A 22,773-nucleotide genomic window follows, 5' to 3' on the forward strand; every position below is an offset into this window, starting at 1 on the left:
GTATGACTGGATTTAGCGTGTTCAGCCCTCATTTAAACCATCGTTCTGTGGTTCTCCAATGGAATTGTAATGGCTACTATCGACACCTTCCGGAATTGAAATCCCTTCTTTCGTCCTACTCAGCAGCTTGTGTGGTTCTCCAGGAATCTCATTTTACTGATGCTCACTCACCGACCCTCCGTGGGTTCCGTGTTTTCTGTCGAAATCGGGTCGGACCCTTGCGGGCTTCTGGTGGCGTTTGTACGTTGGTCCGTACAGACATTGCTAGCACGTGGATTCCTCTCCAAACTACATTGGAAGCAGTTGCTGTTAGGGTCCACTTAGACTCTGCAGTCCCAGTATGCAATCTTTATCTCCCTCCTGACAGGACTCTTACACCTGCTGCCTTAACCACCCTTCTTCAGCAACTTCCTCCTCCCTTCCTCCTCCTTGGGGATTTTAATGCTCATCATCCTTTGTGGGGCAGTGCCTTTCCATCTAGACGAGTTCTTCTTATAGACCAATTTATTGCAGACCACGACCTGTGCCTTCTTAATGATGGCTCCCCTACTCATTTCAGTGCTGGTCATGGTACCTTTTCTGCCATTGATCTTTCTCTTTCTTCTCCCTCTCTCCTCCCTTCATTACACTGGTCGCCACACGACGACCTTTGTGATAATGACCATTTCCCGTTGATTATCACGCTCCCTTCCCGCTCCCCGATGGAGAGGTTACCTCGTTGGTCTTTCCACCGCGCCGATTGGCCTCTATATACTGCACAGGTCGAGTTTTCTCCCTCTTTGTCGGGTTGTATTGATGACGTCCTACGTGACGTGTCTGACGCGATTGTTCGCGCTGCTAACCTTGCTGTCCCGCGTTCATCTGGACAATTTTGTCGTCGGCAAGTCCCGTGGTGGTGTACGGCCATTGCCATTGCCATCCGTGATCGCCGTCGAGCTTTGCAACACTTTAAGAGGCACCCATCTGTAGCCAGCCTTTCTACCTTTAAGCGCCTTCGCGCTGAAGCCCGTTATTTAATCAAACAGAGCAAGCGGATACGTTGGGAACGATTCGTTTCTTCCCTTGGTTCTACTGTCCCTCTCTCACGGGTATGGGCTACACTTCGTTCTCTCCAAGGTTGTCATCGGCAGTCCACCCTCCCAGGCCTTCACCTCCCAGATGGCATTTGTACGGACCCATTAGTTCCTGCAGAACATCTTGCGACCCATTTTGCAGTGGCGTCAGCGTCAGCCTCCTATCCAGCTGCTTTCCTTCATCAAAAACAGCTGGCTGAAGCTTCCACCTTATGTTTCACCCCTTGTGAGTCAGAATCTTACAACGAACCCTTTATTGAATGGGAATTTCTTTCTGCTCTACCTTCTTCTCATGATACGGCCCCTGGCCCAGATTCCATTCATAACCAAATGCTTCAACATCTCTGTGCTCCACAACGGCAACATCTTCTTTAGGTGTTTAACCGTATCTGGCTTCTGGGTGACTTCCCTTCTCAGTGGAGGGATAGCATTGTGGTTCCTGTCCTTAAGCCTGGTAAGAACCCCATGTCTGTTGACAGCTATCGGCCAATTAGTTTGACCAATGTTGTTTGTAAGTTACTTGAATGGATGGTAGCCCGTCGGCTCACTTGGGTCCTCGAATCTCGGGATCTATTGTCCCCTTACCAGTGTGGCTTTCGAGAGGGACGATCTCCAATCGATCATTTACTTCGCTTGGAATCCGCAGTTCGGCAGGCTTTTTCCCAGAGCCGCCATTAGGTTGCAGTGTTTTTTGACCTTCGCAAGGCCTATGACACGGCCTGGCGCCGTCACATCTTACTAACACTTCATCAGTGGGGTCTTCGTGGCCCACTCCCGATTTTTATCCGCCAGTTCCTGATCCATCGGTCATTCAGAGTTCGAGTTGGTACTGCTTTTAGTTCTCCACGGACCCAGGAGACGGGCATCCCACAGGGTTCTGTCTTGAGTGTCCTTCTTTTCCTCATTGCTATCGATGGACTTGTGGCCTCTGTCGGTCCCTTGGTCGCCCCTGCCCTGTATGTGGATGATTTCTGCATTTGGGTTAGTTCCTCCTCGATGCCATCTGCAGAACGGCAGCTCCAGGTGGCTATACGGCGTGCCTCTGCATGGACCCTCTCACACGGGTTTTAATTCTCTCCTTTAAAATCGCGGGTGGTCCACTTCTGTCGCCGTACTACGGTCCACCCTGATCCAGAGCTCTATCTCGCTGCCCAAAGATTGCCTGTGGTTCCACAGTTTCGTTTCCTAGGTCTTCTTTTCGACAACAAGCTCACTTGGCTGCCCCATATCAGACTCCTGAAGGTAGGATGTTTCCGTAAACTCAATGTCCTTCGCTTCCTTGCCCACTCCTCCTGGGGTGCGGACCGTTCCCCCCTCCTCCGTCTTTATCGTGCTCTAGTTCTGTCACGTTTGGACTACGGTTGTCAAGTTTATGGTTCAGCTGCTCCTTCCACGCTGCACGTGCTGGATCCGGTCCACCATCGTGGTATCCGTTTGGCCACCGGTGCCTTCCCTACTAGCCCTGTTGATAGTCTCTTGGTTGAAGCTGGGATCCCCCCCCTTTCTGTTCGGCGGTCCCAGCTTCTGGTGTCTTATGCCCTTACTATCCGTTCTTCTCCCGCTCATCCTTCCTATTCTATCCTATTCCCAGACCATGGACGTCGCCCGCCTGACTCCCGCCCTCGGGCGGGTTTACCGGTTGGACTGCGCCTTGCGTCTCTTAACCGTGATTTTCGGCTTCCTTCTTTGTCCTGTCTTCCTCGCTCCCTTCCCTCCACCCCTCCTTGGTTAGTTCCTCGGCCTCGAATTCGGATGGATCTCCGCCGCGGTCCGAAAGATTCCATCCCCCCGGTGGTGTTCCGTTCCTTTTTCCGCCAAATTTTATGGGAGTTTCGGGATGCTGTTGTTTTTTACACTGATGGCTCTAAATCTGCTGATCATGTTGGGTATGCCTTCACGTCCTTTGTTGGAACGGAAAATAATCTACTGCCACCCTCATGTGGGGTGTTTACTGCGGAATTGATGGCAATTTCCCGGGCCCTTACCTTTATTAAACAATCCCAACACAACCGCGTTTTGTTATGTACGGACTCGATGAGTGGCCTTCTTGCTATTGACCGGTGTTTTTCGCGCCATCCCTTGGTCTCTGCCATCCATGACCATCTCGCTTATATTCACCATGCTGCTTGTTCCATTGGCTTCCTTTGGGTCCCTGGCCATGTGGGTATCCCGGGTAATAAGCTCGCTGATCGGTTGGCTGGGGCAGCAGTTACTTACCTCCCGTTTTCTGTAACCCCTCCTGCAGCGGATTTACGGCTTCACATCAATTCCCACTTTGCACAGTCATGGGCCAATTCTTGGGAGGCTACTCCACTGTCTAATAAACTTCGTGCCATTAAGGTGAATCCAGGCCCATGGCGTTCTTCCTTTCGCCTCTCCCGCAAGGACTCGACCACACTGTGTCGTCTCCGCATTGGCCATACCAGGCTGACCCATGGTTTCCTTTTGCGTGATGAGCCACCCCCCGCTATGTGGTTGTGGAGCCTTCCAGTCAGTGGCCCACATTTTGGTTGAATGCCCCCTTCTTTTGGCTCTGCGTGCTAAGTACAGACTCCCCCACACTTTGCCTTTGATGTTGGCTGACGATTCCCGGATGGTCTCTCTGGTTCTGGGTTTCCTCCGGGAGAGTGGTTTTTATTCTCAGTTTTGAAGTTTTTAATCTCCCTCTAGTGTTGGGGCAGGGCGGTGAGTGTTTGGGTGTCTCCCACTGTAGGCAGTGTTCAGAGATTCCCGATTCACCTCCCTGACCGGAATCCTCTTTCCTTTCCCTTTTACTCTGTTTTTAGCCCTTCTTTTCAAGGCTTGGTTAGTTTTTCTATTCCCATACGTACTTTCTGCATTATAGCAGTTGTACCTTTTAAGTCACAGGTGGTCTTGCCTATGCTGTTTCAGCATAGTGTTGGGTTCGTTCTCTTGCCAACTTCCCTCATTTGTTTTTACTAATGACAACGTGACTGCCCTTTTACGTTTCCCCTTTATCCGTTTTATTTTTCTGACTATACTGAGATGTCCCGTTAGCAGAATGGAGTCCATTTGAAACAAGGGACTGATGACCTTGCTGTTTGGTCCCCTTAACCTCAAACAACCAACCAACCAATCGGTCCCGTTGTTCTCCCATTCGTGGACACAACTAAGTATCTAGGGCTCACATTGGACAGGAAACTGTGTTGGTCTCCACATGTCTCTTATTTGGTGGCCCGTTGTACACGTTCCCTTAATGTCCTCGGAGTTCTTAGCAGTTCATCTTGGGGAGCGGATCGCACTGTCCTGCTTCGCTTGTATTGGTCCATAGTCCGATCGAAGCTGGATTATGGGAGCTTCGTCTACTCGTCCGCTCGGCCATCCCTCTTATTCCGGCTCAACTCCATCCACCATCGGGGGATACGTCTTGCGACCAGAGCCTTCTACACTAGTCCTGTCGAGAGTCTTTATGCTTATGCTGCCGAGTTACCATTGACCTACCGGCGCGACGTACTGCTGTGTCGGTATGCCTGCCGGCTGTTGTCTATGCCCGACCACCCCTCTTACAAGTCCTCCTTCGCCGATTCTCTCGACCGTCAGTACGGGTTGTATGTGTCTGCCCTGCTGCCCCCCGGAGTCCGCTTCCGTCGCCTGCTTCGACAATTGGATTTTGCCCTCCCTACCACCTTCAGAGAGGGTGAGAGCCCGACACCACCTTGGCTCCAGGCTCCGGTTCCTATTTATCTCGACCTCAGCTCACTCCCGAAGGAGGGTACTCCGGCTGCAGTGTACTGCTCATGGTTTGTTGAACTTCGTGCTCGACTTGCTGGTCACACCTTTATTTACACCGATGGCTCCAAAACTGACGACGGTGTCGGCTGTGCCTTTGGTCGAGGAGCCGGTATTTAAAGGTGGCGGCCCTGACGACAATGTTCCAGCTTTACGGCCGAGCTTTTTGCTCTCCATCAGGCCGTTCAGTATGCCCGCCGCCACCGCCATTCATTGTATGTAATCTGCTCTGCTCCGACTCACTCAGTGCTCTTCAGAGCCTTGGAGCTCCCAATCCGGTCCATCCCTTGACTCAACGGATACAGCAGTCCCTCCATTCTCTCGCTGATAATGGTGGTTCTGTCAGCTTTCTGTGGGTTCCCGGACACGTAGGAGTGCCTGGGAATGAGGCTGCGGATGCTGCAGCCAAGGCTGCAGTCCTCCTGCCTCTAGCATCCCATTGTGTCCCGTCATCTGACGTTCGTGGGGATGTATGTAAGAGGCTTGTGTCGTTGTGGTGGGATGCTTGGTCATCCCTCCAAGGAAACAAGCTCCGGGCAGTAAAACCGCTCCCAACTGCTTGGACAACATCCTCCCGACCATCTCGGCGCGAGGAGGTCCTTCTGACCAGGTTGCGGATTGGGCATTGCCGGTTTAGCCACCGCTACCTGCTCTCCGGTGACCCAGCCCTGCAGTGCCCTTGTGGTCAGGCATTAACAGTGCGCCATGTTTTATTGTCGTGTCCCCGTTTTAGTCAATTTCGTGTTACCCTGTCCCTGCCATCTACTTTACCGGATGTTTTAGCTGATGACGCTCGAGCAGCTGCTCGTATTCTGCGTTTTATAACTTTAACTGGCTTGTCCAAAGACATTTAACCTTTTTACTTATTTTATCTGCATCTTTGTCAGGTCCTTCTGATGTTCCCCCATCCCCTTGAGTTTTAGCAGATTTCATGTGCTCTAACACCAGTGACGGGGCGCTAATGACATCAGCAGTTGAGCGCCCTTACACCCTTCCCAAAATAAATAATTAAAAAGAAAAATCTCCATTATCACCGAATCAATTTAAACACTTCGGAAAGGGAAGGACGGACGGCGACAGCTTGGAACGGATACACGTTCTCTCTTTGTACTGTATACATTCCATCGTCCACACCAATGGCACGACCTGATCTCCTTCATTTTCTTGGTCAGCTTCCACCTCCCTATTTGCTGGTTGGGGATTTCAATACCCACCACCCGCTTTGGAGATCTCCGCATCCTTTTCCACGTGGCTCACTATTGCTAGACGTCTTCCACCAAGCGGATCTAGTTTGCCTCAACACTGGGGTCCCTACATTTTTGTCTGCCTCCACGACAAATTTATCTCATTTGGACCTTGCGGTCGGTACTGTTCCGCTAGCTCGGCGCTTCTAATGGATCGCCCTTGATGATACACACTCGAGTGACCACTTTCCATGTGTTCTTAGACTGCAGCCTCAACTGCCATATATGCGCTCGCGACGCTGGAAGTTTGCCCAAGCCGATATGACACTTTTTTCGTCTCTAGCGACATTCGATGACCGTCGCTTTCCCAGCGTCGACGATGAGGTCACACATGTTACCGACGTTATTTTTACAGCTGCGGAACATCCAATACCACGCACCTCCGAATTGCCCCGGCGCTCCCCCCCTCCCCCGCCACCCCAGTTCCTTGGTGGAACGAGGCATGCCGTGGTGCAATACGTGAGCGGTGACGTGCTCTCGCGTTTTCCGCCACCATCCTACTTTGTCCGCTATAAGCAGTCCCGAAAGCGATGCCGTCGTGTCCTCCGCGATAGCAAGAAGGCAAGCTGCAAATTCTTTATTAGCTCATTTAACACCTTCACTCCCTCCTCGGAAGTTTGGAGTCGGCCTCGACGGTTTCAGGCGCGCCTAGTTTCTCCCTGGTCTCTGGGCTCACTGTCGCGCATGATAAATTAGTGGACCCCGTCGCAATTTCTAACTCGTTGGGTCAGCACTTTGCTGAAATTTCGAGTTCTTCAAATTACCCGCCAGCGTTTCGCGATTGTGAGAGGAGAAAGCAAGAGGTCGAACTTCCACTGCTAGTTTCTTCGGGAGAAAGCTATAATACTGTTTTCTCCATGCGGGAAACCCAACATGCACTCTCTTCTTCTCGCTCCTCCGCCCCAGGACCGGATGGTATTTACGTCCAAATGTTGCTGCATTTATCAACCCATAGTCTGCGTTACCTCCTTCGCCTTTATAATCGAATTTGGATCGACAGTACTTTTCCCAGACGATGGCGGGAAGCTATCGTCGTTCCTATTCCAAAACCTGGAAAGGACAAACATCTCCCCTCTAGTTATCGCCCCCATTTCTCTCACGAGTAGTGTCTGTAAGGTTTTGGAGCGTATGGTGAATTGGCGTTTAGCTTGGTGGCTGAAGTCCCGCAGTATTTTAACACCTGCCCAATGCGGATTCCGAAAGCATCGTTCTGCAGTTGACCATCTTGTTGCTCTCTCCACTTACATCATGAACAATTTTCTCCGGAAACGCCAAACGGTAGCAATATTTTTTGATCTGGAGAGAGCATACGATACCTGTTGGAGGACAGGCATCCTCCGCACACTGTTCTCTTGGGGCTTTCGAGGTCGGCTGCCCCTTTTTCTTCGCAAATTTATGGCAGAGCGCACATTTGGAATGCGGGTGAAAACTGCTCTCTCCCGTACTTTCTCCCAAGAAAACGGGGTACCCAAGGGCTCCGGGCTAAGTGTTGTACTGTTCGCCATTGCCATAAATCCAATTATGGATTGTCTCCTTCCTGATGTCTCGGCCTCCCTCTTTGTGGACGATTTTGCGATCTACTACAGCTCTCAACGGACCAGCATTCTTGAACGACGTCTTCAAGGATGTCTCGATCGCCTCCACTCTTGGAGCATCGAAACCGGCTTCTGTTTCTCACCCAGTAAGACCGTTTGTGTTAAGTTTTGGCGACGTAAGGAGTTTCTTCCGCCCTCGTTACATCTAGGTCCTGTCAACCTTCCGTTTTCAGACGTCGCTAAATTCTTGGGTCTTAGGTTTGACAGCCGCCCCCATGAACCATGGACCTTGCCGTTGGTGGGGAAGCTTGCGTGCCTCAGCGTTACAGATGGCAGTACCGTAGGTGCAACGACAATGGAGGGGTATCTGTTGAGAGGCCAGACAAACATGTGGTTCCTGAAGAGGAGCAGCAGCCTTTTCAGTAGTTGCAGGGGCAACAGTCTGGATGATTGACTGATCTGGCCTTGTAACATTAACCAAAACGGCCTTGCTGTGCTGGTACTGCGAACGGCTGAAAGCATGGGGAAACTACAGCCGCAATTTTCCCAAGGACATGCAGCTTTACTGTATGATTAAATAATGGCGTCCTCCTGGGTAAAATATTCCGGAGGTAAAATAGTGCCTGATTCGGATCTCTGGGCGGGGACTACTCAAGAGGATGTCGTTATCAGGAGAAAGAAAACTGGCGTTCTACGGATCGGAGCGTGGAATGTCAGATCCCTTAATCGGGCATGTAGGTTAGAAAATTTGAAAAGGGAAATGGATAGGTTAAATTTAGATATAGTGGGAATTAGTGAAGTTCGGTGACATGAGGAACAAGACTTTTGGTCAGGTGAATACAGGGTTATAAATACAACATCAAATAGGGGTAATGCAGGAGTAGGTTTAATAATGAATAAAAAAATAGGAGTGCGGGTTAGCTACTACGAACAGCATAGTAAACGCATTATTGTGGCCAAGATAGATACGAAGCCCACACCTACTACAGTAGTACAAGTTTATATGCCAACTAGCTCTGAAGATGACGAAGAAATTGAAGAAATGTATGATGAAATAAAAGAAATTATTCAGATTGTGAAGGGAGACGAAAATTTAATAGTCATGGGTGACTGGAATTCGAGTGTAGGAAAAGGGAGAGAAGGAAACATAGTAGGTGAATATGGATTGGGGGACAGAAATGAAAGAGGAAGCCGCCTGGTAGAATTTTGCACAGAGCACAACATAATCATAACTAACACTTGGTTTAAGAATCATGAAAGAAGGTTGTATACATGGAAGAACCCTGGAGATACTGACAGGTTTCAGATAGATTATATAATGGTAAGACAGAGATTTAGGAACCAGGTTTGAAATTGCAGGACATTTGCAGGGGTGAAATAGTGAAGGCAGCAGAGGATCAAGTAGGTAAAAAGACGAGGGCTATTAGAAATCCTTAGCTGACAGAAGAAATATTGAATTTAATTGATGAAAGGAGACAATATAAAAATGCAGTAAATGAAGCAGGCAAAAAGGAATACAAACGTCTAGAAAATGAGATCGACAGGAAGTGCAAAATGGCTAAGCAGGGATGGCTAGAGGACAAATGTAAGGATGTAGAGGCTTATCTCACTAGGGGTAAGATAGATACAGCCTACAGGAAAATAAGAGGGACCTTTGGAGAAAAGAGAGCCACTTGTATGAATATCAAGAGCTCAGATGGCAACCCAGTTCTAAGCAAAGAAGGGAAGGCAGAAAGGTGGAAGGAGTATATAGAGGGTTTATACAAGGGTGATGTACTTGAGGACAATATTATGGAAATGGAAGAGGATGTAGATGCAGATGAAATGGGAGATACAATACTGCGTGAAGAGTTTGACAGAGCACTGAAAGACCTGAGTCGAAACAAGTCGCCGGGAGTAGACAACATTCCATTAGAACTACTGATGGCCTTGGGAGAGCTAGTCATGACAAAACTCTACCATCCGGTGAGCAAGAAGTATGAGACAGGCGAAATACCCTCAGACTTCAAGAAGACTTTTCTTTGGGATTGGAATTAGTTCGGTAATTTTCACATCTGTCAACACCTCTATAATATCAGCTTAATAAGTCACAGCTGCAAAATACTAACACGAATTCTTTACAGACGAATGGAAAAACTGGTAGAAGTGGACCTCGGGGAAGATCAGTTTGGATTCCGTAGAAATGTTGGAACACGTGAGGCAATACTAACATGACGACTTACCTTAGAAGAAAGATTAAGAAAAGGCAAACCTACGTTTCTAGCATTTGTAGACTTAGAGAAAGCTTTTGACAATGTCAACTGAAATACTCTTTCAAATTCTGAAGGTGGCAGGTATAAAATACAGGGAGCGAAAGGCTATTTACAATTTGTACAGAAATCAGATGGCAGTTATAAGAGTCGAGGGGCATGAAAGGGAAGCAGTGGTTGGGAAAGGAGTGAGACAGGGTTGTAGCCTCTCCCCGATGTTGTTCAATCCGTACATTAAGCAAGCAGTAAAGGAAACAAAAGAAATATTCGGAGTAGGTATTAAAATTCATGGAGAAGAAGTAAAAACATTGAGGTTCACCGATGACATTGTCCATTCCATTCAACTGCTCTTCCAAGTCCTTTTCTGTCTCTGACAGAATTACAGTGTCTTGAAAGGAGGATATAAGATGAACATCAACAAAAGCAAAACAAGGATAATGGAATGTAGTCAAATTAAATCGGGTGATGCTGAGGGAATTATATTAGGAAATCAGACACTTAAAGTAGTAAAGGAGTTTTGCTATGTGGGGAGCAAAATATCTGATGATGGTCGAAGTAGAGAGGATATAAAATATAGACTGGCAATGGTAATGAAAGCGTTTCTGAAGAAGAGAAATTTGTTAACATCGGGCATAGATTTAAGTGTCAGGAAGTCATTTCTGAAAGTATTTGTATGGAGTGTAGCCATGTATGGAAGTGAAACATGGACAATAAATAGTTTGGACAAGAAGAGAATAGAAGCTTTCGAAATGTGGTGCTACAGAAGAATGCTGAAGATAAGGTGGGTAGATCACGTAACTAATGAGGAGGTATTGACTAGGATTGGGGAGAAGAGAAGTTTGTGGCACAACTTGACTAGAAGAAGGGATCGGTTGGTAGAACATGTTCTGAGGCATCAAGGGATCACAAATTTAGCATTGGAGGGCAGCGTGGAGGGTAAAAATCGTAGAGGGAGACCAAGAGATGAATACACTAAGCAGATTCAGAAGAATGTATGCTGCAGTAGGTACTGGGAGATGAAAAATTTTGCACAGGATAGAGTAGCATGGAGAGCTGCATTAAACCAGTCTCAGGACTGAAGACAACAACAACAACAACAACATGTTTGACAGGAAACGTGGGAGGACAAGCACAGTTTTCTATCTTTCGGCTCGCTGTCTGTGATCCCTTACCACCCTCCGTGTCCTGAATGGTACCTCCTGGGGAGCAGACCGAGTGGTACTTCTCCGCCTCTATCGCGCCTCAGTGCGCTCGAAATTGGACTATGGAAGCATAGTCTACTCCTCTGCTCGGCCGTCTATTCTTCGTCGTCTGGACTCTATCCACCACCGTGGATTACGTTTAGTGTGTGGAGCTTTTTACACCAGCTCTGTTGAAAGCCTGCATGCTGAGACTGCTGAACCTCCGTTGTCCAATCGGCGAGTAGTCAGAGTCCTTACGCTAGCCATCTGTCTTCCATGCCTGCTAATCCAGCCCATGACCTTTTTTTTCGACGCCTCCTTTGATGCAGGGTATGCCCCTCCCCCCTGCTACCACCGGGAGTCCGCTTCCGTCAACTGCTCCATTCTCTCTCCTTCCGCTTTCCTGAAACCTTCTTGACAACTTGGGGTACAGCACCGCTTTGGCTCCGTCCCCGGATCTGCCTGCTTCCCGACCAGTGTTCGGTTTATACTTTACGCTGTTCTCCAGGCTGTCCACTACATCCGCCGCCATCAGCGGATACAGTATGTTATCTGCTCAGATTCTCTCAGCTCTCTCCTCAGTCTCCAAGCTCTTTATCCTGTGCACCCTCTGGTCCACCGGATTCAGGACTGTCCGCGCTTGCTCCACCGGGGGGAGGGGGGGGCGTCTCGGTGGCGTTCCTCTGGCTCCCGGGACACGTTGGTATCAGTGGAAATGAGGCGACCGATATTGCAGCCAAGCTGCAGTCTCTCTTCTTCGGCCAGCTATTCAAACGATTCCCTTCGCCGATCTACGGAGCGTTTTATGTCGTCGTGTTGTTCTTTTATGGCACGCACATTGGTCGACACTTCCCCACAATAAATTGCGGGACGTGAAAGTCTTCTTCTGCTTGGACCTCTTCCTCCCAAACGTATCGTCGGGAGGAGGTAATTTTAACTAGACTCCGGATAGGGCACTGTCTTTTTAGCCACCGACATCTTTTAAGTGGCGATCCTCCCCCACTCTGTCCCCACTGCTTTCAGCTGTGGACGGTAAGACACCTTTTGAGTGCCCCTATTTTTACCCCGTTACGCTCCCGACTACAGCTATCGCCTGATACATCGTCGATTTTAGCAGGTGACATGCGCTCAGCCGATCGCGTTCTCGAGTTTATTAGTGCCAGTGAAATGACGTCTGTCATTTGAAGCTTTTTTTGGGGAAAACCAACCCCTTTCTGTAGTGGATTTTTAAGCCTTCCTTCTGCTTTTAGTTTCTCCAATTTTATGACTTTCGTTCCCATTGCTGCTGGTTTTCAATTTCGGTTTTTTACTGTTTCCTAAGTCACGGACCGGGCGCTAATGACCATAGCAGTTTTGCGCCCTAAAACCAAAACGAAACCCAAAAAAACTGAAGTTACTATCGGGAAAATGCGAAATTAATTTACTCAGCAGGAAGGGCCAACAAGGCACCCAAATACGTATACTAACGGCCCACAATTGCATTGCCGGAACAGACTGCGTCTCGTTTTCGTGACCCACACCGATAGCAGTGCACTAAGCCGCCAGTAAGCAACAATCAGTATTCTCACTCATCCGGTGTCGTATTCAAACGTTTATAATGCTCTGCTGCACAGTTTTTACAGTAGAGCGACTATTTAGTGCAGTGGTTTCTGGGGCCATTACCCCCTGAGAGCAATCGCATATCTGCTAGTACCCATCAGCATTAGCAACTAACGAAATTTCACCCCCTCAGGGGGTCCACAACTCTTTTTTGGACACGTGCGTAGTGAGCACGGGACCCCGAGCTAATGTGGCCCTCCTTCCTTCCTGGGCTGCATACCTTCCCTTCCCTTCCCTTCCCTTCCCTTCCCTTCCCTTCCCTTTCCGCATCCCTCCCCGCCCCCCATTTCGCCCCCCCCCCTCACCTCTGGCTCTTTCCTTCCCTTTCTCCCCCTCTGGGAGTATGGTTTGTGCCTACGTCCGGAAACGGACGCTCGAAACTGTTTCAAATTCCATGCTTTCTCCACTTGCAAGTCTTCGTCCTTCCTCTGTCCTTCTCTTTTCCTTACCTCTTCTCCTTGCCCTTTCCTCCGCTGCGGCGATTGAGACCCCTCTTCTTTCCTTTCCATTTCTCTTCTTTCCTTTCCCTTTCTCTTTTTTCCTCCCTGTGCGTGTCTGAAGGCCGACCCACGCACTTCCATGCGTAGCCAGTGACGGGGTAACGCGTAATTCCCCGCCCCGGGTAGACAGGTAGGACACGTACGTACCCCCTGGTAACGGCCAGGCCCAGGGAGGGGTGATTACCCGAGCTGATAACTTCCAAAAGTGCCGATTGGTCCCTCCATCCGTTTGGCGGGAGGTGTGACCTGAGGTGTGAACAATCACCTAAGGCGGGTGTGCCATCGGTGAGGGCCCCCACAAGGGAGGAGCGCGCCATCGGAGACGCCGGTAATCATGGGGGATTCTTCCGCAATGGTTTCCTCACCTTCCACTATGTCTGCTCACAAACGTAAGTTCACTGAGTCTCAGCCACAGACGGTTCTTCCATCGTTGCCACAGTTCCTTGTTGTTTCTCGGTCTGACGAAGGTCACGACTTTTCCACGGTCAACCCTTTCATTATTCAGAAAGGTGTCGACGCAATTGCGGGTCCTGTAAAGTCTTGTTCCAGATTACAGAATGGCACCCTGTTGTTAGAAACACACAGTGCCCTCTAGGCTCAAAAATTGCTGCGTACTTCTCTGCTCCACTCCTTCCCTGTCCGGGTGGAACCGCACCGTACCTTAAATTCCTCGCGTGGAGTCGTTTATACACGCTCCCTCGATGGATTGTCTGACGAAGAAATTCAGCACTACCTGTCTGACCAGGGCGTCACCGCTGTTCATCGGGTTATGAAAGGGGTTGACTCGAACATCATTCCAACCCGCACTGTCCTCTTGACATTTGACAAAGTTCAACTCCCATCAAAAATCAAAGCAGGCTATGAAATAATTACCGTTCGCCCTTATGTCCCAAACCCTACGCGTTGCTATCGATGTCAGCGGTTCAATCACACCAACCAGTTCTGTTCCAATCCGGCCAAATGTGTTACGTGTGGCAAGGATGCCCATGAGGGTGCTTGTCCACCTCCATCCCCTCAATGCATCAACTGTATGGGTGACCACGCTGCTTCCTCTCGAGATTGCCCCGTTTTTAAGGATGAAAAGCTCATCCAGGAAATAAGAGTGAAGGAAAAGGTGTCGACCTTTGCTGCTCGAAAGTTACTCGCCAGTCGACAGCCCACCGTGCCTCAGAAAGGAAAATACAGCACTGTCCTTGCTTCTCCTCGGCCAACAAAGGAGGCGGCCACGCAGACTTGTGACCTCACATTTAGTACCACGGTCGTCAGATCGGCCAGCGCAAAGATCGCCCGTTCAACCTCACCACTTTCGCCTGCCCACTCTATGGCTCACCATTCGTCGGGTTCTGCTAAATCTAGAGCCCAAAAGTCAGACACCAAGTCTTCGAAAAAAGAGCATTCTCGTGAAGAGTTTTTACGTACCGCAACTTCACAACCATCGGTTCCTCCTTCATCTAAACATCATACTTCCAAGAAGGCTACGAAGAAACACAGTTCCTCTCCTTCTCCGCCAAGGCATGTCCCGTCTACAGCACCACCTGGCGGAAATCGCCCTCGGCCATCTTCTGTGTCGCTGAGGCGCACTGCTGGTGGCCGGTCAACCGGCCGATCGCTGGTGGCAGGAGCTGCTCCTGACCAACCTATGGATCAGGATCATCTGCCATCGACTGAATGCCATTCCATGCTGTCGGTCGCAAGCTCTGAGCAGTCGTTGAGTTGACAGCACCCTTGGTCACGTTCCTCCATTTCCTGTTCACCCTATGTCCATTATCCACTGGAATATCCGCGGCATTCGAACCAATCGGGATGAATTGTCGATCCTCTTACGATCCTACTCACCGGTCATCTTCTGTCTTCAGGAAACAAAGCTGCGTCCCCATGACCGCTTTGTTCTCCCTCATTTTCAGTCCATCCGATATTACCTCCCCTCTGTTGAAAGCACTCCAGCCCATGGAGGACTCATGATTCTTCGCCATGATACTCTCCATTAGCACCCACTCCCCTGAAACACCTCCTTCCAAGCTGTCGCCGTCCGTATTTCCCTTTCTGGATACACGTTCTCTCTTTGTACGGCATGCATTCCATCGTCCACACCAATGGCACGAGCTGATCTCCTTCATCTTCTTGATCAGCTTCCACCCCCCTATTTGCTGGTTGGGGACTTCAATGCCCACCACCCGCTTTGGGGATCTCCGCATCCTTCTCCACGTGGCTCACAATTGCTAGACGTCTTCCACCAAGCGGATCTAGTCTGCCTCAACACTGGGGTCCCCACATTTTGGTCTGCCTCCACGACAAATTTATCTCATTTGGACCTTGCGGTCGGTACTGTTCCGCTAGCTCGGCGCTTCGAATGGTTCGCCCCTGATGATACACACTCGAGTGACCACTTTCCATGTGTTCTTCGACTGCAGCCTCAACTGCCATATATGCGCTCGCGACGCTGGAAGTTTGCCCAAGCCGATTGGACACTGTTTTCGTCTCTAGCGACATTCGATGACCGTCGCTTTCCCAGCGTCGACGATGAGGTCACACATCTTACCGACGTTATTCTCACAGCTGCGGAACGTTCAATACCACGCACCTCCGAATTGCCCCGGCGCCCCCCAGTTCCTTGGTGGAACGAGGCATGCCGTGACGCAATACGTGAGCGGCGACGTGCTCTTCGCATTTTCCGTCACCATCCAACTTTGGCCAACTGTATCCGATATAAGCAGCTCCGTGCGCGATGCCGTCGCGTCATCCGCGATAGCAAGAAGGCAAGCTGGAAATTCTTTATTAGCTCATTTAACACCTTCAAACTTCCGAGGAGGGAGTGGAGTCGGCTTCGACGGTTCTCAGGCGCGCCTAGTTTCTCCCCGGTCTCTGGGCTCACTGTCGCGCATGATACCTTAGTGGACCCCGTCGCAATTTCTAACTCATTGGATCAGCCCTTTGCTGAGATTTCGAGTTCTTCAAATTACCCGCCAGCGTTTCTCCCGAAGAAACGTGCAGCGGAAGTGCGACAGCTTGCTTTCTCCTCTCAAAATCACGAAAGCTACAATACTATTTTCTCCATGCGGGAACTCCAACATGCCCTCTCTTCTTCTCGCTCCTCCGCCCCAGGACCGGATGGTATCCATGTCCAAATGTTGCTGCATTTATCAACCCATAGTCTGCGTTACCTCCTTCGCCTTTATAATCGAATTTGGACCGACAGTACCTTTCCCAGGCGATGGCGGGAAGCTATTGTCGTTCCCGTTCCGATACCTGGAAAGGATCTCCCCTCTAGTTATCGCCCCATTTCTCTCACGAGTAGTGTCTGTAAGGTTTTGGAGCGTATGGTGAATTGGCGTTTAGCTTGGTGGCTGAAGTCCCGCAGTATTTTAACACCTGCCCAATGCGGATTCCGAAAGCATCGTTCTGCAGTTGACCATCTTGTTGCTCTCTCCACTTATATCATGAACAATTTTCTCCGGAAACGCCAAACGGTAGCAATATTTTTTGATCTGGAGAGAGCATACGATACCTGTTGGAGGACAGGCATCCTCTGCACACTGTTCTCTTGTGGCTTTCGGGGCCGGCTGCCCCTTTTTCTTCGCGAATTTATGGCCGAGCGCACATTTAGGGTGCAGGTGAATACTACTCTCTCCCGTACTTTCTCCCAAGAAAACGGGGTACCCCAGGGCTCCGTGCTGAGTGTTGTACTGTTTGCCGTTGCCAGAAATCGATTTATGGATTGTCTCCTTCCTGATGTCTCGCTCTCCCTCTTTGTGGACGATTTTGCGATCTACTACAGCTCTCAACAGACCAGCCTGCTTGAAAGTCGTTTTCAAGGGTGTCTCGATCGCCTCCACTCGTGGAGCATCGAAACCGGCTTCCGTTTCTCACCCAGTAAGGCCGTTTGTGTTAATTTTTGGCGACGTAAGGAGTTTCTTTCGCCCTCCTTACATCTAGGTCCTGTCAACCTTCCGTTTTCCGACGTCGCTAAATTCTTGGGTCTTGTTTGATAGAAAACTGTGCTGGTCCTCCCACGTTTCCTATTTTCGGCTCGCTGTCTGCGTTCCCTTAACACCCTCCGTGTCCTGAATGGTACCTCCTGGGGAGCGGACCGAGTGGTCCATCTCCGCCTCTATCGCGCCTTAGTGCGCTCGAAATTGGATTATGGAAGCATAGTCTACTCCTCTGCTCGGCCGTCTATTCATCGGCGTCCCGACTTTATCCACCACCGTGGATTACGTTTAGTGTCTGGAGATTTTTACACCAGCCCTGTGGAAAGCCTTTATGCTGAGACTGCTGAACCTCCGCTGTCCAATCGGCGGGCAGTCCTTCTGAGTCGTTATGCTAGCCATCTGTCTTCCATGCCTGCTAATCCAGCCCACGACCTTTTTTTCGACGCCTCCTTTGATGTAGGGTATGCAGGCCGCTCCTCCTCCCTACTACACCCGGGAGTCCGCTTCCGTCAACTGCTCCATTCTCTTTCCTTCTGCTTTCCTAAAACCTTCTTGACAACTTGGGGTACAGCACCGCCTTGGCTCCGTCCCCGGATCGACTTGCTCAGAGCCCTATGTCAATTTCCCAAGGATGGTACCCCTACACTTGTTTACCGTCGGGCATTTGCTGCTCTATGTGCACAAATGACGGACGCCACATTTATTTACACCGACGGCTCGAAAGCATCGTTAGGTGTAGGGAGTGCCTATATTGTTGGCGACACCCCATATCACTTTCGGCTTCCCGACCAGTGTTCGGTTTATAATGCAGAGCTTTACGCTGTTCTCCAGGCTGTCCACTACATCCGCCGCCATCGGCGGATACAGTACGTAATCTGCTCAGATTCTCTCAGCTCTCTCCTAAGTCTCCAAGCTCTTTACCCTGTGCACCCTCTGGTCCACCGGATTCAGGACTGTCTGCGCTTGCTCCACCTGGGGGGGCGTCTCGGTGGCGTTCCTCTGGCTCCCGGGACACGCTGGTATCTGTGAGAATGAGGCGGCCGATATAGCGGCCAAGGCTGCAGTCTCTCTTCCTCGGCCAGCTATTCAGTCGCTTCCCATTACCGATCTACGGAGCGGTTTATGTCGCCAAGTTGCTCATTTATGGCATGTGCATTGGTCAACACTTCCTTGCACTTGGACCTCTTCCTCCCGAACGCCCCCCCTGCGGGTCCGGGGATTAGAATAGGCCCGCGGTATTCCTGCCTGTCGTAAGAGGCGACTGAAAGGAGTCCATCCCCCTCACGGGGGTGGTTAGCGCCTGCGTCCGGAGACGGACGGTTCCACGACCTATAATCGTGGTCTTTTTGGTTTTTCACTTCTCGTTTCTTCCTTCCTTTTGTTGGTTCCTTTCTTTGCTCTTCTCCACCTCACTGTCTTCCTTACTCTTTCCCTTGACTTCTCCTTGCCTTCTCATTGCCTTTTCCTCCTTGCCTTCTCATTGCCTTTTCCTCCTTGCCTTCTCATTGCCTTTTCCTCCTTGCCTTCTCATTGCCTTTTCCTCCTTGCCTTCTCATTGCCTTTTCCTCCTTGCCTTCTCATTGCCTTTTCCTCCTTGCCTTCTCATTGCCTTTTCCTCCTTGCCTTCTCATTGCCTTTTTTCTCCTTGCCTTCGCATTGCCTTTTTCTCCTTGCCTTCGCATTGCCTTTTTTCTCCTTGCCTTCGCATTGCCTTTTTCTCCTTGCCTTCGCATTGCCTTTTTCTCCTTGCCTTCGCATTGCCTTTTTCTCCTTGCCTTCGCATTGCCTTTTTCTCCTTGCCTTCGCATTGCCTTTTTCTCCTTGCCTTCGCATTGCCTTTTTCTCCTTGCCTTCGCATTGCCTTTTTCTCCTTGCCTTCGCATTGCCTTTTTCTCCTTGCCTTCGCATTGCCTTTTTCTCCTTGCCTTCGCATTGCCTTTTTCTCCTTGCCTTCGCATTGCCTTTTTCTCCTTGCCTTCGCATTGCCTTTTTCTCCTTGCCTTCGCATTGCCTTTTTCTCCTTGCCTTCGCATTGCCTTTTTCTCCTTGCCTTCGCATTGCCTTTTTCTCCTTGCCTTCGCATTGCCTTTTTCTCCTTGCCTTCGCATTGCCTTTTTCTCCTTGCCTTCGCATTGCCTTTTTCTCCTTGCCTTCGCATTGCCTTTTTCTCCTTGCCTTCGCATTGCCTTTTTCTCCTTGCCTTCGCATTGCCTTTTTCTCCTTGCCTTCGCATTGCCTTTTTCTCCTTGCCTTCGCATTGCCTTTTTCTCCTTGCCTTCGCATTGCCTTTTTCTCCTTGCCTTCGCATTGCCTTTTTCTCCTTGCCTTCGCATTGCCTTTTTCTCCTTGCCTTCGCATTGCCTTTTTCTCCTTGCCTTCGCATTGCCTTTTTCTCCTTGCCTTCGCATTGCCTTTTTCTCCTTGCCTTCGCATTGCCTTTTTCTCCTTGCCTTCGCATTGCCTTTTTCTCCTTGCCTTCGCATTGCCTTTTTCTCCTTGCCTTCGCATTGCCTTTTTCTCCTTGCCTTCGCATTGCCTTTTTCTCCTTGCCTTCGCATTGCCTTTTTCTCCTTGCCTTCGCATTGCCTTTTTCTCCTTGCCTTCGCATTGCCTTTTTCTCCTTGCCTTCGCATTGCCTTTTTCTCCTTGCCTTCGCATTGCCTTTTTCTCCTTGCCTTCGCATTGCCTTTTTCTCCTTGCCTTCGCATTGCCTTTTTCTCCTTGCCTTCGCATTGCCTTTTTCTCCTTGCCTTCGCATTGCCTTTTTCTCCTTGCCTTCGCATTGCCTTTTTCTCCTTGCCTTCGCATTGCCTTTTTCTCCTTGCCTTCGCATTGCCTTTTTCTCCTTGCCTTCGCATTGCCTTTTTCTCCTTGCCTTCGCATTGCCTTTTTCTCCTTGCCTTCGCATTGCCTTTTTCTCCTTGCCTTCGCATTGCCTTTTTCTCCTTGCCTTCGCATTGCCTTTTTCTCCTTGCCTTCGCATTGCCTTTTTCTCCTTGCCTTCGCATTGCCTTTTTCTCCTTGCCTTCGCATTGCCTTTTTCTCCTTGCCTTCGCATTGCCTTTTTCTCCTTGCCTTCGCATTGCCTTTTTCTCCTTGCCTTCGCATTGCCTTTTTCTCCTTGCCTTCGCATTGCCTTTTTCTCCTTGCCTTCGCATTGCCTTTTTCTCCTTGCCTTCGCATTGCCTTTTTCTCCTTGCCTTCGCATTGCCTTTTTCTCCTTGCCTTCGCATTGCCTTTTTCTCCTTGCCTTCGCATTGCCTTTTTCTCCTTGCCTTCGCATTGCCTTTTTCTCCTTGCCTTCGCATTGCCTTTTTCTCCTTGCCTTCGCATTGCCTTTTTCTCCTTGCCTTCGCATTGCCTTTTTCTCCTTGCCTTCGCATTGCCTTTTTCTCCTTGCCTTCGCATTGCCTTTTTCTCCTTGCCTTCGCATTGCCTTTTTCTCCTTGCCTTCGCATTGCCTTTTTCTCCTTGCCTTCGCATTGCCTTTTTCTCCTTGCCTTCGCATTGCCTTTTTCTCCTTGCCTTCGCATTGCCTTTTTCTCCTTGCCTTCGCATTGCCTTTTTCTCCTTGCCTTCGCATTGCCTTTTTCTCCTTGCCTTCGCATTGCCTTTTTCTCCTTGCCTTCGCATTGCCTTTTTCTCCTTGCCTTCGCATTGCCTTTTTCTCCTTGCCTTCGCATTGCCTTTTTCTCCTTGCCTTCGCATTGCCTTTTTCTCCTTGCCTTCGCATTGCCTTTTTCTCCTTGCCTTCGCATCGCCTTTTTCTCCTTGCCTTCGCATCGCCTTTTTCTCCTTGCCTTCGCATCGCCTTTTTCTCCTTGCCTTCGCATCGCCTTTTTCTCCTTGCCTTCGCATCGCCTTTTTCTCCTTGCCTTCGCATCGCCTTTTTCTCCTTGCCTTCGCATCGCCTTTTTCTCCTTGCCTTCGCATCGCCTTTTTCTCCTTGCCTTCGCATCGCCTTTTTCTCCTTGCCTTCGCATCGCCTTTTTCTCCTTGCCTTCGCATCGCCTTTTTCTCCTTGCCTTCGCATCGCCTTTTTCTCCTTGCCTTCGCATCGCCTTTTTCTCCTTGCCTTCGCATCGCCTTTTTCTCCTTGCCTTCGCATCGCCTTCGCATTGCCTTTTTCGCATTGCCTTCGCATTGCCTTTTTCGCATTGCCTTCGCATTGCCTTTTTCGCATTGCCTTCGCATTGCCTTTTTCGCATTGCCTTCGCATTGCCTTTTTCGCATTGCCTTTTTCTCCTTGCCTTTTTCGCATTGCCTTTTTCTCCTTGCCTTTTTCGCATTGCCTTTTTCTCCTTGCCTTTTTCGCATTGCCTTTTTCTCCTTGCCTTTTTCGCATTGCCTTTTTCTCCTTGCCTTTTTCGCATTGCCTTTTTCTCCTTGCCTTCGCATTGCCTTTTTCTCCTTGCCTTCGCATTGCCTTTTTCTCCTTGCCTTCGCATTGCCTTTTTCTCCTTGCCTTCGCATTGCCTTTTTCTCCTTGCCTTCGCATTGCCTTTTTCTCCTTGCCTTCGCATTGCCTTTTTCTCCTTGCCTTCGCATTGCCTTTTTCTCCTTGCCTTCGCATTGCCTTTTTCTCCTTGCCTTCGCATTGCCTTTTTCTCCTTGCCTTCGCATTGCCTTTTTCTCCTTGCCTTCGCATTGCCTTTTTCTCCTTGCCTTCGCATTGCCTTTTTCTCCTTGCCTTCGCATTGCCTTTTTCTCCTTGCCTTCGCATTGCCTTTTTCTCCTTGCCTTCGCATTGCCTTTTTCTCCTTGCCTTCGCATTGCCTTCTTCTCCTTGCCATCTCTGGTCTCCGCCTCGGCGTTTGAGACAGTCTGTCCTCTTTCTCCCTCTCTCTCTTCTTCTCCCTCTCTCTCTTCTTCTTCCTCCTCTTCTTCCTTCCTTCCTTCCTTCCTTCCTTCCTTCCTTCCTCCCTGTGCGTGCGTGAAGGCCGACCCACGCGTTCGCACGCGTAGCCGGTGACGGGGTAATGCGTAAGTCCCCGCCCTGGGTAGACATGTAAGGCACGCGCGTACCCCCTGGTAAAGGCCAGGCCCGGGGAGGGGTGATTGCCTGAGCTGATACCTTCTGACCATGTCGATTGGTCCCTCCGTCTGTTTCTCGGGGGGTGTGACCTGAGGTGTAAACATTCACCTAAGGCGGGAGTACCCTCTGAGAGGGTCCCCACAAGGAAGGAGCGCGCCATCGGAGACGCTGGCAATCATGGGGGATTCCTCCGCAATGGATTCTACTCCATCTCTCTCGACTTCGACCCAAAAACGGAAACGTGACCAGCCAACAGTGACAAAAGTACCACTGCCTGCCCCACAGTTCCTCGTAGTTCCTCGTCATTTCTCGATCTGAGGACGGAAAGGATTTTTCCTCTGTCAACCCTTTCGTTATCCAGAAGGGCATAGATACCATAGCCGGTACTGTTAAGTCTTATACGAGGTTGCGTAATGGTACCTTGTTACTAGAAACTGAGAGCGCCTTTCAGGCACAGAAACTGTTTCGAGCCACACTCCTGTACACGTTCCCTGTCCGGGTGGAGGCTCACCGAACTTTGAATTCGTCTCGTGGTGTGGTCTATATTAGATCCCTCGACGGATTGACTGATAAGGAGATTCAATCTTTCCTCGCTGAGCAGGGCGTGACGGCTGTCCATAGGGTCGTGAAAAAGGTCAACAATGACCTTGTACCGACCCGGACACTTTTCTTGACCTT

At 49.9% G+C, this 22,773-nt stretch overlaps 1 protein-coding gene across 1 annotated transcript; it reads right to left on the reverse strand.

Moving 5' to 3' along the window:
* Positions 1-18,637: 18,637 nt before the first annotated feature.
* On the reverse strand, positions 18,638-21,118 carry LOC126484289 (axoneme-associated protein mst101(2)-like). Its single transcript, XM_050107716.1, has one exon. The coding sequence runs from the start codon at positions 21,116-21,118 to the stop codon at positions 18,638-18,640; it is 2,481 nt and encodes an 826-aa protein (XP_049963673.1).
* Between the last annotated feature and the right edge of the window lie 1,655 nt (positions 21,119-22,773).

Source organism: Schistocerca serialis, chromosome 6 (assembly GCF_023864345.2).
Source record: "Schistocerca serialis cubense isolate TAMUIC-IGC-003099 chromosome 6, iqSchSeri2.2, whole genome shotgun sequence".
Lineage (NCBI taxonomy): Eukaryota > Metazoa > Arthropoda > Insecta > Orthoptera > Acrididae > Schistocerca > Schistocerca serialis.